The 13,216-nt window shown below is 41.0% G+C and overlaps 1 protein-coding gene across 2 annotated transcripts in view; it reads right to left on the bottom strand.

Moving 5' to 3' along the window:
• UPRT (uracil phosphoribosyltransferase homolog) overlaps nt 1-12,895 on the bottom strand; it is a 30,670-nt gene extending 17,775 nt beyond the window's left edge. Inside the window, exon 1 of one of the 2 annotated variants that reach the window (XM_049644683.1) lies at nt 12,360-12,895. In XM_049644683.1, the coding sequence (XP_049500640.1) occupies nt 12,360-12,736 (377 nt within the window). In that variant the 5' untranslated portion in view covers nt 12,737-12,895. The remainder of the gene's footprint in view (nt 1-12,359) is intronic. The other variant, XM_049644684.1, reaches the window with a different exon arrangement.
• Between the last annotated feature and the right edge of the window lie 321 nt (nt 12,896-13,216).

Raw genomic sequence — 13,216 nt, 5'->3', positions numbered from 1 at the left:
TTTCCCACAGGTCACAATTTATTAAGAGCTTCCTTGGTGCCAAGTATTAAACACTTTTGGCTCACTATCTAATCTACTCCTCAAATAACCTTAAGAGGTAAATTTTATTACTTCCACTTTAGTGATGAAATAGTGAGGCTTATAGAAATGAAATACTTCAAGATACTTCCCAGCCTGAATCTCCCCAATTCCAAGTCCCTGAGTAAAGTCATTATTTATATTTTGCTCTAATAAGGGAATGTTTTGTAAAGGTCAGTTTTTAGCTGTATTTTAATGATATTTCTCTCCCTGCAAATCAGACTGGTATGGACATACAATGCAAACAATGAAATAGAGTCTGGTAGGCAAATAAAACATCATTAAAATAGTCCTGAAGAGGGAGAAGCCACTATTATAAAGTGGCTTGTAAAAAGGTTAATTGCATACAACAATATACCCTTTTCAAAACTTATGAAATCAAAACTTCAGAACCATAACTTAAAACAGTGCAATTTAAATCAAATCCCAGTAGAACTGACTTAGGTGTCATTTAAAAAACAAGGACTATTTTCAGCATTTGGGGTGGGAGAATTTAGGATTAGCATAGGGTTTACAGATTTAGCAAATAAAAATACAGGAAAAATATTTATTTCAGAAGTATATCCCATGCGATGTTTAGGATATACGAAAAAAAGTTCATTGTTTATCTGAATTCAAATTTAACTGGGGGTCCTGTATTTTACCTTGTAACCTAAGTTACAAAGAACTAAACAGACTCAAATTCAGCTCTATTATGTTTTTGTTTTTGATATTGATTGTTAGGCAACAGGTTAAAGGTAAGTCGAAGATAATAGCTTTTCTGGCAGGTTTAAACCAAAGAAATGTTTTACTTAGAGTTAAGGTTTAGTGAAAGCTCTGAAAACATAAACTCTACATCCATAGCTATTTTGTTATTATGTGATCACTAAAATAAAGAATAATTCCAAAGCCTGTCATGGTATGCAGATGTTTTGTAAATATTTTCTTCCTCCTTCCCTCAGCCTCATAACAAAAAAAAATGAGTGAAATACTTGAAGCAAAACTAATCTGATGTGAAAAGTTAAAAATATATATATTGCTTTTACTACCTGCCAGGTACAAGTCAGCAAGGCCACAGCTCTATAGCACCTTTCATTTATTTTAATGCTTATTTATTTTTGAGAGAAAGAGAGAGACAGAGCACGAGCAGGGGAGGAGCAGAGAGAGAAGGAGAGACAGAATCTGAAGCAGGCTCCAGGCTCTGAGCTGTCAGCAAAGAGCCTGACCTGGGGCTTGAACTCACGAACTGTGAGATCATGACTGGAGCCAAAGTCTGACGCTTAACCAACTGAGACACCCAGGTGACCCTCTATAACACCTTCTTTAAAAACTATTAAATGTCAGGGGGATCCTGGGAAGATGGCGGTGTAGGAGGAGGCTGGGCTCACCGCGCGTCCTGCTGATCACTTAGATTCCACCTACACCTGCCTAAATAACCCAGAAAACCGCCAGAAGACTAGCAGAATGGAGTCTCCAGAGCCAAGGGCAGACTAGAGGCCCATGGAAGAGGGTAGGAAGGGCGAGAGGCAGTGCGCACTCCACGGACTGGCAGGAGGGAGCCGGGGCAGAGGGGCGGCCCGCCCGACAAGCAGAGCTCCTGAGTCTGGCTTGCAAAAGCAGAGGGGCCAGATGGAGTGTATTCCGACAGCAAGAGGGACTTGACATCTGGAAGGTTATAAGCTAACAGCTCTGCTGGGAGAACGGGAGGGCTGGAGGACAAAGGGAGGGAGAGTTGTTGAGCCCTGGACGACAGAGCTCAGCTTGGTGGCGAACGAAGGCACTCGCCAGCGCCATCTCCCTCGCCCATCCCCCAGCCAAAATCCCAAAGGGAACCAGTTCCTGCCAGGGAACTTGCTTGCACCGCGCAAACACCCAAAACTGTGCTTCTGCGGATCCATCCCTCCGGAGGGTCTAACTCCCTCCCGCTGCCGCAGGGCCCCTTCCAAAGCGGATCTCCGAAGGAAAACCGAGCTGAGCCTGACTCTCCCGCCCATGTGCACCTTGCCGATCCATCACAGCTAATACACCAGATCCCCAGCACCACAAGCCTGGCAGTGTGCAAGTGGCCCAGACGGGCCACACCACCCCACAGTGAATCCCGCACCTAGGAGAGGGGGAGAGAAGGCACACACCAGTCTGACGGTGGCCCCAGCGGTGGGCTGCTGGCAGACATCAGGTCTGACTGCGGCCCCGCCCACCAGTGCAAGTTATTCAAGACAGCACGGGGGAAGTGCCCCGCAGTCCCACACCACTCCAGAGACTATCCAAAATGAGAAAACGGAAGAATTCCCCACAGAAAAACGACCAGGAAATAACGACAGCTAACGAACTGATCAAAAATGATTTAAACAATATAACAGAAACTGAATTTAGAATAATAGTCATAAAATTAATCACTGGGCTTGAGAACAGTATAAAGGACAGCAGAGAATCTCTTGCTACAGAGATCAAGGGACTAAGGAACAGCCAGGAGCAGCTAAAAAATGCTATCAATGAACTGCAAAATAAAATGGAGACAACTACGGCTCGGGTTTAAAATGGAGAGGAGGGGCGCCTGGGTGGCTCAGTCGGTTAAGCGTCCGACTTCAGCTCACGTCATGATCTCACGGTCTGTGAGTTCGAGCCCCGCATCGGGCTCTGTGCTGACAGCTCAGAGCCTGGAGCCTGTTTCAGATTCTGTGTCTCCCTCTCTCTCTGAACCTCCCCCGTTCATGATCTGTCTCTGTCTCTGTCTCAAAAATAAATAAACGTTAAAAAAAATTTTTTTTTAAATAAATAAAACAGAGAGGAGAGAACAGGTGAACTAGAAGATAATATTATGGAAAAAGAAGAAGCTGAGAAAAAGAGAGATAAAAAAATCCAGGAGTATGAGGGGAAAATTAGAGAACTAGGTGATGCACTAAAGACAAATAATCTACGCATAATTGGTATTCCAGAGGAAGAAGAGAGAGGTAAGGTGCTGAAGGGGTACTTGAAGAAATAATAGCTGAGAACTTCCCGGATCTGGGAAAGGAAAAAGACATTGAAATCCAAGGGGCACAGAGAACTCCCTTCAGACGTAACTTGAATTGATCTTCTGCATGACATATCATAGTGAAACTGGCAAAATACAAGGATAAAGACAAAATTCTGAAAGCAGCTAGAGATACAAATGCTCTAACATATAAAGGAGACCTATAAGACTCGTGACCGATCTCTCTACTGAAACTTGGCGGGCCACGAAGGAATGGCAGGAGATCTTCAATGTGATGAACAGAAAAAATATGCAGCCGAGAATCCTTTATCCAGCAAGTCTGTCATTTAGAATAGAAGGAGAGATAAAGGTCTTCCCAAACAAACAAAAACTGAAGGAATTCGTCACCACTAAACCAGCCCTACAAGAGATCCTAAGGGGGATCCTGGGAGACGAAGTACCAGAGACATCGCTACAAGCATGAAACCTAGGGACATCACAATGACTCTAAATCCATATCTTTCTATAACAACACTGAATGTAAATGGACTAAATGCGCCAACTAAAAGACATAGGGTATCAGAATGGATAAAAAAAACAAGACCCATCTATTTGCTGTCTACAAGAGACTGATTAAAAGACATAGGGTATCAGAATGGATAAAAAAAACAAGACCCATCTATTTGCTGTCTACAAGAGACTGATTTTAGACCTGAGGACACCTTCAGATTGAGAGTGAGGAGATGGAGAACTATTTATCATGCCACTGGAAGTCAAAAGAAAGCTGGAGTAGCCATACTTATATCAGACAAACTAGACTTTAAATTAAAGGCTGGAACAAGAGATGAAGAAGGGCATTATATAATAATCACAGGGTCTATCCATCAGGAAGAGCTAACAATTATAAATATCTATGCACTGAATACAGGAGCCCCCAAATATATAAAACAATTACTCAAAACATAAGCAACCTTATTGATGAGAATGTGGTCATTGCAGGGGACTTTAACACTCCACTTACAGAAATGGATAGATCATCTAGACACACGGTCAATAAAGAAACAAGGGCCCTGAATGATACATTGGATCAGATGGACTTGACAGATATATTTACAACTCTGCATCCCAAAGCAACAGAATATACTTTCTTCTTGAGTGCACATGGAACATTCTCCAAGATAGATCACATTCTGGGTCACAAAATAGCCCTTCATAAGTATACAAGAATTGAAATCATACCATGCATACTTTCAGACCACAATGCTATGAAGCCTGAAATCAACCACAGGCAAAAGTCTGGAAAACCTCCAAAAACATGGAGGTTAAAGAACACCCTATTAAAGAATGAATGGGTCAACCAGGCAATTAGAGAAGAAATTAAGAAATATATGGAAACAAATGAAAATGAAAAGACAACAATCCAAACGCTTTGGGATGCAGCGAAGGCAGTCCTGAGAGGAAAATACATTGCAATCCAGGCCTATCTCAAGAAACAAGAAAAATCCCAAATACAAAATCTAACAGCACACCTAAAGGAACAAGAAGCAGAACAGCAAAGGCAGCCTAAACCCAGCAGAAGAAGAGAAATAATAAAGATCAGAGCAGAAATAAACAATATAGAATCTCAAAAAACTGTAGAGCAGATCAACGAAACCAAGAGTTGGTTTTTTGAAAAAATAAACAAAATGGATAAACCTCTAGCCAGGCTTCTCAAAAATAAAAGGGAGATGACCCAAATAGATAAAATCATGAATGAAAATGAAATTATTACAACCAATCCCTCAGAAATACAAGCAATTATCAGGAATTTATATGAAAAATTATATGTCAACAAATTGGACAACCTGGAAGAAATTGACAAATTCGTAAACACCCACACGCTTCCAAAACTCAATCAGGAGGAAATAGAAAGCTTGAACAGACCCAGAACCAGCAAAGAAATTGAATCGGTTATCAAAAATCTCCCAACAAATAAGAGTCCAGGACCAGATGGCTTCCCGGGGGAGTTCTACCAGACGTTTAAAGCAGAGATAATACCTATCCTTCTCAAGTTATTCCAAAAAATAGAAAGGGAAGGAAAACTTCCAGAATCATTCTATGAAGCCAGAATTCCTTTGATTCCTAAACCAGACAGAGACCCAGTAAAGAAAGAGAAATACAGGCCAATATCCCTGATGAATATGGATGCAAAAATTCTCAATAAGATACTAGCAAATTGAATTCAACAGCATATAAAAAGAATTATTCACCATGCTCAAGTGGGATTCATTCCTGGGATGCAGGACTGGTTCAACATTCGCAAATCCAACAATGTGATACATCACATTAAATAAAGAAAAGATAAGAACCATATGATCCTGTCAATCGATGCAGAAAAGGCCTTTGACAAAATTCAGCAACCTTTCTTAATAAAAACCCTTGAGAAAGTCGGGATAGAAGGAATATACTTACACATCATAAAAGCCATTTATGAAAAGCCCACAGCTAACATCATCCTCAATGGGGAAAAACTGAGAGCTTTTTCCCTGAGATCAGGAACACGACAGGGATGTCCACTCTCACCGCTGTTGTTTAACATAGTGTTGGAAGTTCTAGCATCAGCAATCAGACAACAAAAGGAAATCAAAGGCATCAAAATTGGCAAAGATGAAGTTAAGCTTTCACTTTTTGCAGATGACATGATATTATACATGGAAAATCCGATAGACTCCACCAGAAGTCTGCTAGAACTGATACATGAATTCAGCAAAGTTGCAGGATACAAAATCAATGTACACAAATCACTTGCATTCTTAGACACTAATAATGAAGCAACAGAAAGACAAATAAAGAAACTGATCCCATTCACAATTGCACCAAGAAGCATAAAATACCTAGGAATAAACCTAACCAAAGATGTAAAAGATCTGTATGCTCAAAACTATAGAAAGCTTATGAAGGAAATTGAAGAAGATATAAAGAAATGGAAAAACATTGCGTGCTCATGGATTGGAAGAATAAATATTGTCAAAATGTCAATACTACCCAAAGCTACCTATACATTCAATGCAATCCCAATCAAAATTGCACAAGCATTCTTCTCGAAGCTAGAACAAGCCATCCTAAAATTCATATGGAACCACAAAAGGCCCCGAATAGCCAAAGTAATTTTGAAGAAGAAGACCAAAGCAGGAGGCATCACAATCCCAGACTTTAGCCTCTACTACAAAGCTGTCATCATCAAGACAGCATGGTATTGGCACAAAAACAGACACATAGACCAATGGAATAGAATAGAAACCCCAGAATTAGACCCACAAACATATGGCCAACTAATCTTTGACAAAGCAGGAAAGAATATCCAATGGAAAAAAGACAGTCTCTTTAACAAATGGTGCTGGGAGAATTGGACAGCAACATGCAGAAGGTTGAAACTAGACCACTTTCTCACACCATTCACAAAAATAAACTCAAAATGGATAAAGGACCTGAATGTGACACAGGAAACCATCAAAACCCTAGAGGAGAAAGCAGGAAAAGACCTCTCTGACCTCAGCTGTAGCAATCTCTTACTCGACACATCCCCAAAGGAAAGGGAATTAAAAGCAAAAATGAATTACTGGGACCTTATGAAGATAGAAAACTTCTGCACAGCAAAGGAAACAACCAACAAAACTAAAAGGCAACCAAAGGAATGGGAAAAGATATTTGCAAATGACATATCGGACAAAGGGCTAGTATCCAAAATTTATAAAGAGCTCACCAAACTCCACACCTGAACAACAAATAACCCAGTGAAGAAATGGGCAGAAAACATGAATAGACACTTCTCTAAAGAAGACATCCGGATGGCCAACAGGCACATGAAAAGATGTTCAACGTCGCTCCTCATCAGGGAATACAAATCAAAACCACACTCAGATATCACCTCACGCCAGTCAGAGTGGCCAAAATGAACAAATCAAGAGACTATAGATGCTGGAGAGGATGTGGAGAAACGGGAACCCTCTTGCACTGTTGGTGGGAATGCAGACTGGTGCAGCTACTCTGGAAAACAGTGTGGAGGTTCCTCAAATAATTAAAATAGACCTACCCTATGACCCAGCAATAGCACTGCTAGGAATTTACCCAAGGGAAAGAGGAGTACTGATGCATAGGGGCACTTGTACCCCAATGTTTATAGCAGCACTCTCAACAATAGCCAAATTATGGAAAGAGCCTAAATGTCCATCAACTGATGAATGGATAAAAAATTGTGGTTTATATACACAATGGAGTACTACATGGCAATGAGAAAGAATGAAATACGGCCCTTTGTAGCAACATGGATGGAACTGGAGAGTGTGATGCTAAGTGAAATAAGCTATACAGAGAAAGACAGATACCTTATGGTTTCACTCTTATGTGGATCCTGAGAAACTTAACAGAAACCCATGGGGGAGGGGAAGGAAAAAAAAAGAGGTTAGAGTGGGAGAGAGCCAAAGCATAAGAGACTCTTAAAAACTGAGAACAAACTGAGGGTTTATGGGGGGTGGGAGGGTGGGAAGGGTGGGTGATGGGTATCGAGGAGGGCACCTTTTGGGATGAGCACTGGGTGTTGTATGGAAATAAATTTGACAATAAACTTCATAAAAAAATACTGTAAATAAAAAAAAGTGTCAATATTTACTTGCACCTCAAAGCAGAGTTTAACGTAAACATTCAAAATCAGGTAGAAACGAAGATAAATTATCATTTTCCCTTAGAACCCAGGCCTCAGTCATTCAGAAGTTTATTTTTTATAATGATTGAATATCAGTTCCCTTCTGTGTCAGGTACTGTGCCAGGCAAGATATCAATCCCTTCTGTGTCAGATACTGTGCCAAGCCAGATCTTCTTTCTGCATCCCTGGAGTACCTACCAACTAGTTGGTGAGCCATTACCAGGATATGCCAAATAAATATTGTAACAGGGGTATGTATAGTTTAAAGAGATGACTTCTCCCCTCCTGGCCTAAAGGCCAGTTAGAAAATTCACATGTAAAACCAAAACCATGTCCATGTTTTAAACAACTTGCAGGTCATAGCTTTTTCTGTGGTTAGCATTTTGGTTTTGTATAAGTTAAAGGGAAAATACCTGAGATTCCTCCAGTCTCTGGGTGACACCAGGCCAGGCTCTCTAAGGCTGGCTCTGTTTGGTGTGTGGAATCCCTAGCACAAATATCCCATATCAGAAGCCAGGCAAATCACCATGCAAGGGAGAATGGCCATTCTCCCAGGGGCAGTGGCCCAGAATAGGCACAACACCTGTGGTGTTTGTAAAGCTACAGGTGCTCAAGTTCCATTGAAGACCACCCTAAGGGTAGACACCAAAAACTTTTATTTGGGGCAAAAAAAGATTCCCCAGGCAATTCAGACACACAGCCTTGGTTAAGAACATTACATTACCTAGTCAGAGGACTAAATCACACTAGGGTGCATTCACAATAGGGCTGAACAGGATGTTCATGCATCCTGAAGTTGTCTCCACTCCAGGTGACTAAAAAAATAAAGTCACAAGGCTGATTTGGCTACTTCTTTAGTGATATTTCACAGACTAAAATAAAATTCTCTGAGAAAGCTCAATTTTCATCCAATTTGTCTGCTGAGGCCATGGCAAAGCCCTTCTGACAAGTATAAGGAAACATTCAACAGCTCATGAAACAGCTTTACTTTAACGTTTTGGGAGACAAAAGAACAAAACTGGGAGGGGAAATGATCCTTTATACACTGCATTGCTTTAACAATGAGGTCATGAACGATGTTCAAGGGAAAAGTACATTACGCTGAGATTTTGCTGGGTTTAGTATATAAAGGAGGCAGAAAGAGGGATGTGTGGTTTAATCCACTCCAACAACAACAACAAAAACTGAAAATGAAGAACTAATTTCTCTTCTCAAGTTCACCAGTGACCCATATGTGACTGAGTAATCTACTCTTTCGATGTTTAGATTACTGCACTCTCACAGAGAGAAAAACCATTTACTTGAAATTCAATAATAAAACCAACATATTACATTGCAAATACTGCACATTAAAAAAAAGTAAAGACACTTTAGATCAGTCTAATGTTCTCAACCTTGCCTGCTTTATATAGTTACAACATGCAGTCCTGCTGGCTCAACCTCCACTTCTCCATGCCAAATTCAGAAAGCAATCCCTTCAATAGATAGATACTAAGGATAAGGACCAATAAAGGAATATCAAGTACTCCGATCGCCTTTATTATCAGACAGCTCCATAGTGCAAATACATGATGTCACATCAAAACAGAGAAGAGCATAAATTCTGAGGAAAACAGGATCTGATAACTGATGGCAACTTCCATAAATTAACCTAAGTAAATATAGCTTCTCTTACCACAGGCACCCTAAACTGGCCCCCTAGAGGGGATGAAACAGGTCTTATTTGTGTGAGGGGATGCCAATTTTTGTTAACAGATTTGATTAACAAAAACAAAACTAAAACACTGTCTCCAGCCTAAATTAGTTATCAAGAATTTTAGTGAGTCTTTCTACATACTATACAAATTATCTAGGATCTAAGATCTCTCAGTGTTGCTTTTGAAAATAAGAATGTGAGTTCTATGCGGAGTTAAAATTCCTTTTACTGTCTTCTGAAAGCTCAAGAAACCAGCTCTTATGAATGCAATTAGAACTATGTACAAATCGAAACACGAAGGCATGAAATGCCTTTAATGCTCACAGCCCTTCACAGTTTATAACAAGTGTTCAGATAGTATCTGGTTGTAGGCATCCCAGGAGCTCCATGAGGTATTACCAACATCCTCATTTTACAAATGGTAAAGTTGAAGCACAGAGATGCTAAACATCTTGCCTAAAATCACTTTGGATCCAGCTGTCTCTTTCCAAACTCACAAAAGAAAAAAGATTTCACTTACACTCAGGTTTACTATACAAGCCACGATATTCTGAGCAATGCAGTAAAATCAAGTATTGATACTGTCCTATATGAATTCTGACCTTCATGCCTTTTCCAACTCCTATAGCAATGGTTCCCCTTTACATTGTCATGAAGACCCCTTTGCGAAATCTAATGAAAGTTAAGGAATTCTCAGCCCATAAAAAAAGGCACATATGCAAATGTTAGTAGTAGCATTATTCATAATAGCCAAAGAGTAGAAACCACCCAAACATCCATCATCTGAGGAACAGATAAATAAAATGTAGTATATCAATACAGTAGAATAACATTCAGCCAAAAAAGGAATGGTGTACTGATATAATGTGGATGACACTTGAAAACATTATGCTAAATGAAAGAAACCAGTCACACAAAAGACCATATGTTGTATGACTCCATTTACATGAAATGTTCAGAATAGGCAACTTAACAGAGACAAAATGTGTATTAGTGGTTATCTAGATTAGCTGTTGGGTGGCTTGAGGGGAAATGAGGAGTGACTGCTCACATGTACAGGCTTCCTTAATGAAGTAATGAAAATGTTCTACAACTGATTGTGGTGATGGTTGCATAGCTATGAGCATACTTAAAAACCACTCAGTTGTACAATTTAAGTGGTGTATTATATGGTATGCAAATTATATCTCAATAAAGATATTATTTAAAAAACAACCAATAAAAATGCACATAATGAACAGTATTTCCCAGATAATTTCAGACGGTTCACCAAGACCCTGAAGCCCATCTACAAGTGCAGTGGTGTCCAAGACTCGAGGTCATTAACTCCTTATCTACAGAAACAAGAATCATCATCCTATTTTCTTTGTTCTACTGTTGAGTTTTATTTCAGCTTCCCCTACCACAACTATCAAACCTATGCCTCCGACTTTTTAAGATCACTACTTCCATCTATTAGATCACATGATACTAGTGTTCAATATTGATTCATTAAAAACAGTCAAATAGTATAGTTTCATAAATATAATTTTAAGAGCTAGAAAGAACTTTTAGTGATTGAGCATCTACCATTTGCAAGGCATGGTCAGAAAGTAATGTAAAAGATGTAAAAATGTAAAAGACACAATTTCTGCCCTCAAGGAACTTAAAATCTAATAGGTGAGACAAGATTGATACACAAATAACAATATACAAAAGAGAAGGTGAATCTTGCATTTAAAAGCCAGGAATGATCAGCAAGGAAGAATGATTAAAGGAAAGTTTCTTGGCAGAGGTGGACTTTAATGCTGGGTTTGACTTTGAAGAGTACGTAGGATCTGAAAATGCAGAGGAGTAAAGAGAATTTCAGAGGAGAGAAGAATCAGGGATGTTTCAGAATAGTTCCTAGGAACCATAAACAGGGGACTTAATGTCAAGGTCAGGATCCTGGACTTTATTTGATAGGCTCTAAAAAGCCAAGGAAGTCTGCTGAGTAGGGCAGTTACCTAATCAAAGCTGTATATTAAGATTGTTCAGCAATGTGTGGAAGTATATGGAAGGCAGAAAAACTGAAGGCAGGGAAACAAATTGGGAGCCTATTAACAACAGTATGAAGAAAAAGTTACTATAGTCTGATTTGGAAAATGGTATCTTGACTCAGTAGCCATTTTTGAAGATCAAGGCACCCACTGAAAAATGAATGCTTTGACATGCTGTAGCTACTCATTTAAAGTACGGCCAATATAGAAACCAGCTGTAGTTAATCATGGTACATATTTCCCTTGAAAAACCCCATTTACAACATGAGTTTTGAGATCTCCTTAAGATAGCATTTTAACATTAATTTCTTGACTATCTTGGTTTGTGGGATTAGGAGGGGGCGCCAAAGATTCCTTTAGGTTCCCTTTGCTCCATTAACTATACAGGAAACATTTGAGGTTCTGTAACTTTACAAAAATCAATCCTGATAAGAGTTGAATAAGTTTCCACGGGACCAACAAAACCTAAAATCCAAGACCTTAGACAAAATGACATTATTTGCGATAGAAACCAGTAAACGGTCAGAGAACTTGTAGAGCACAACGAAATTTCCTTTGAATTGCTTTATTTATATTTGTGAGCCTGAGGTGATTTGTGGTAGAGCATAAACTTGGGTCACAACCATTTCTGGGTTATAGACGAGTACTGGACTGATAGCATTGGCGCGTTTACCAGCCAGGAATGGTTAAGGATTAGTACTCGCTCAGAAGTGACAAAGAGGGAATCAGGGGCTACTTAAAAGGATTCCTCCCTATTCAGAGCGCTGTTAAACCCTGGGACTAGGGAAGGCAGTAGGAGGCCCGAATCACGTGACACCCCGCCCGGTACTAATCACACACTAGTTTCCGAGGGCCAAAAACATTAACCCTTAGCCCTTTTACTTCAATCCCTGTCCCCTCCTCCCTCGCCTCGAGAGACCTTCCACTTCCCTTTCCCCTCTGATCTCGGCTCACTTGTCCCGGATGATGGTCTGCAGCTCCCGGATCTGATCATTCATCGGCAGCAGTTTAAGCTGCGTCCCGATCTGCTGGGAGAGTTCGTAGTTCCCTAGGAGGGATTCGCCGGCTGGTGCGTCACAGTTGCCAATGCCACCTTTGCTCTCTGAGTTGAGGCTGGCTGTGCTGCACACCTGAGGGTCCCGTTCAGCGGGTTCACTAGAATGAGCTTGCCCTGTAGGGAGAGTCGGCTTGGCCTCAGAAGTGCTGTTTCCCCCGGCTTGATCTGAGATCCGGCCGCCAGGTCGCAGCGGCTCGGGGCTTGGGGTAAAGACAGAATTTACTTGATGGTTTTGACCGGGAACGGAGTCCGAACCCCGTAAGTCCATGGCCATACACCAGGCCCTGGGCCGACAGCTACCGACCCCTAAGGATAAAGGAGAGCAGGGAGAAGGGGCCGATGCTCACTTGCTCCACTGTTCCCCGTGACACTTTCAAACTCCTAACCCGGGTCAGCCTTCTCACCCCTAGGCCTCCGTAGGTTCCCTTCGGCAGGCTACGTCCCTGCTCCGCCCACACAGGACGTACGGCCTGCTGAAACACTATTGGCTTTTCTCCCTGTCACTCTCCAGCGTACCCTTTGAGTCGGCAGTCGGCCTGGGTTCCCAGACCTCAGCCAGGCAGATGGGGTGAAGCTGGGGATGTTTGCTTGCAGCGTCTTCAGGAGCCCTTAGGGAATTCTGCATGCAAAACTGGGTGAGTGGGAGAGCCAGAAAAAAGTAGGGGTGGAGTAATAAAGTGATTACATATATATAAGGCCCATGATTTTAGACTGTGTGTCTTGGCAGAGAGATTATACTTCAGTAAGTGCATCT

Source organism: Panthera uncia, chromosome X, assembly GCF_023721935.1.
Source record: "Panthera uncia isolate 11264 chromosome X, Puncia_PCG_1.0, whole genome shotgun sequence".
In the NCBI taxonomy this organism is placed as follows: Eukaryota; Metazoa; Chordata; class Mammalia; order Carnivora; family Felidae; genus Panthera; species Panthera uncia.
This window is presented reverse-complemented; position numbering and strand designations above follow the sequence as displayed.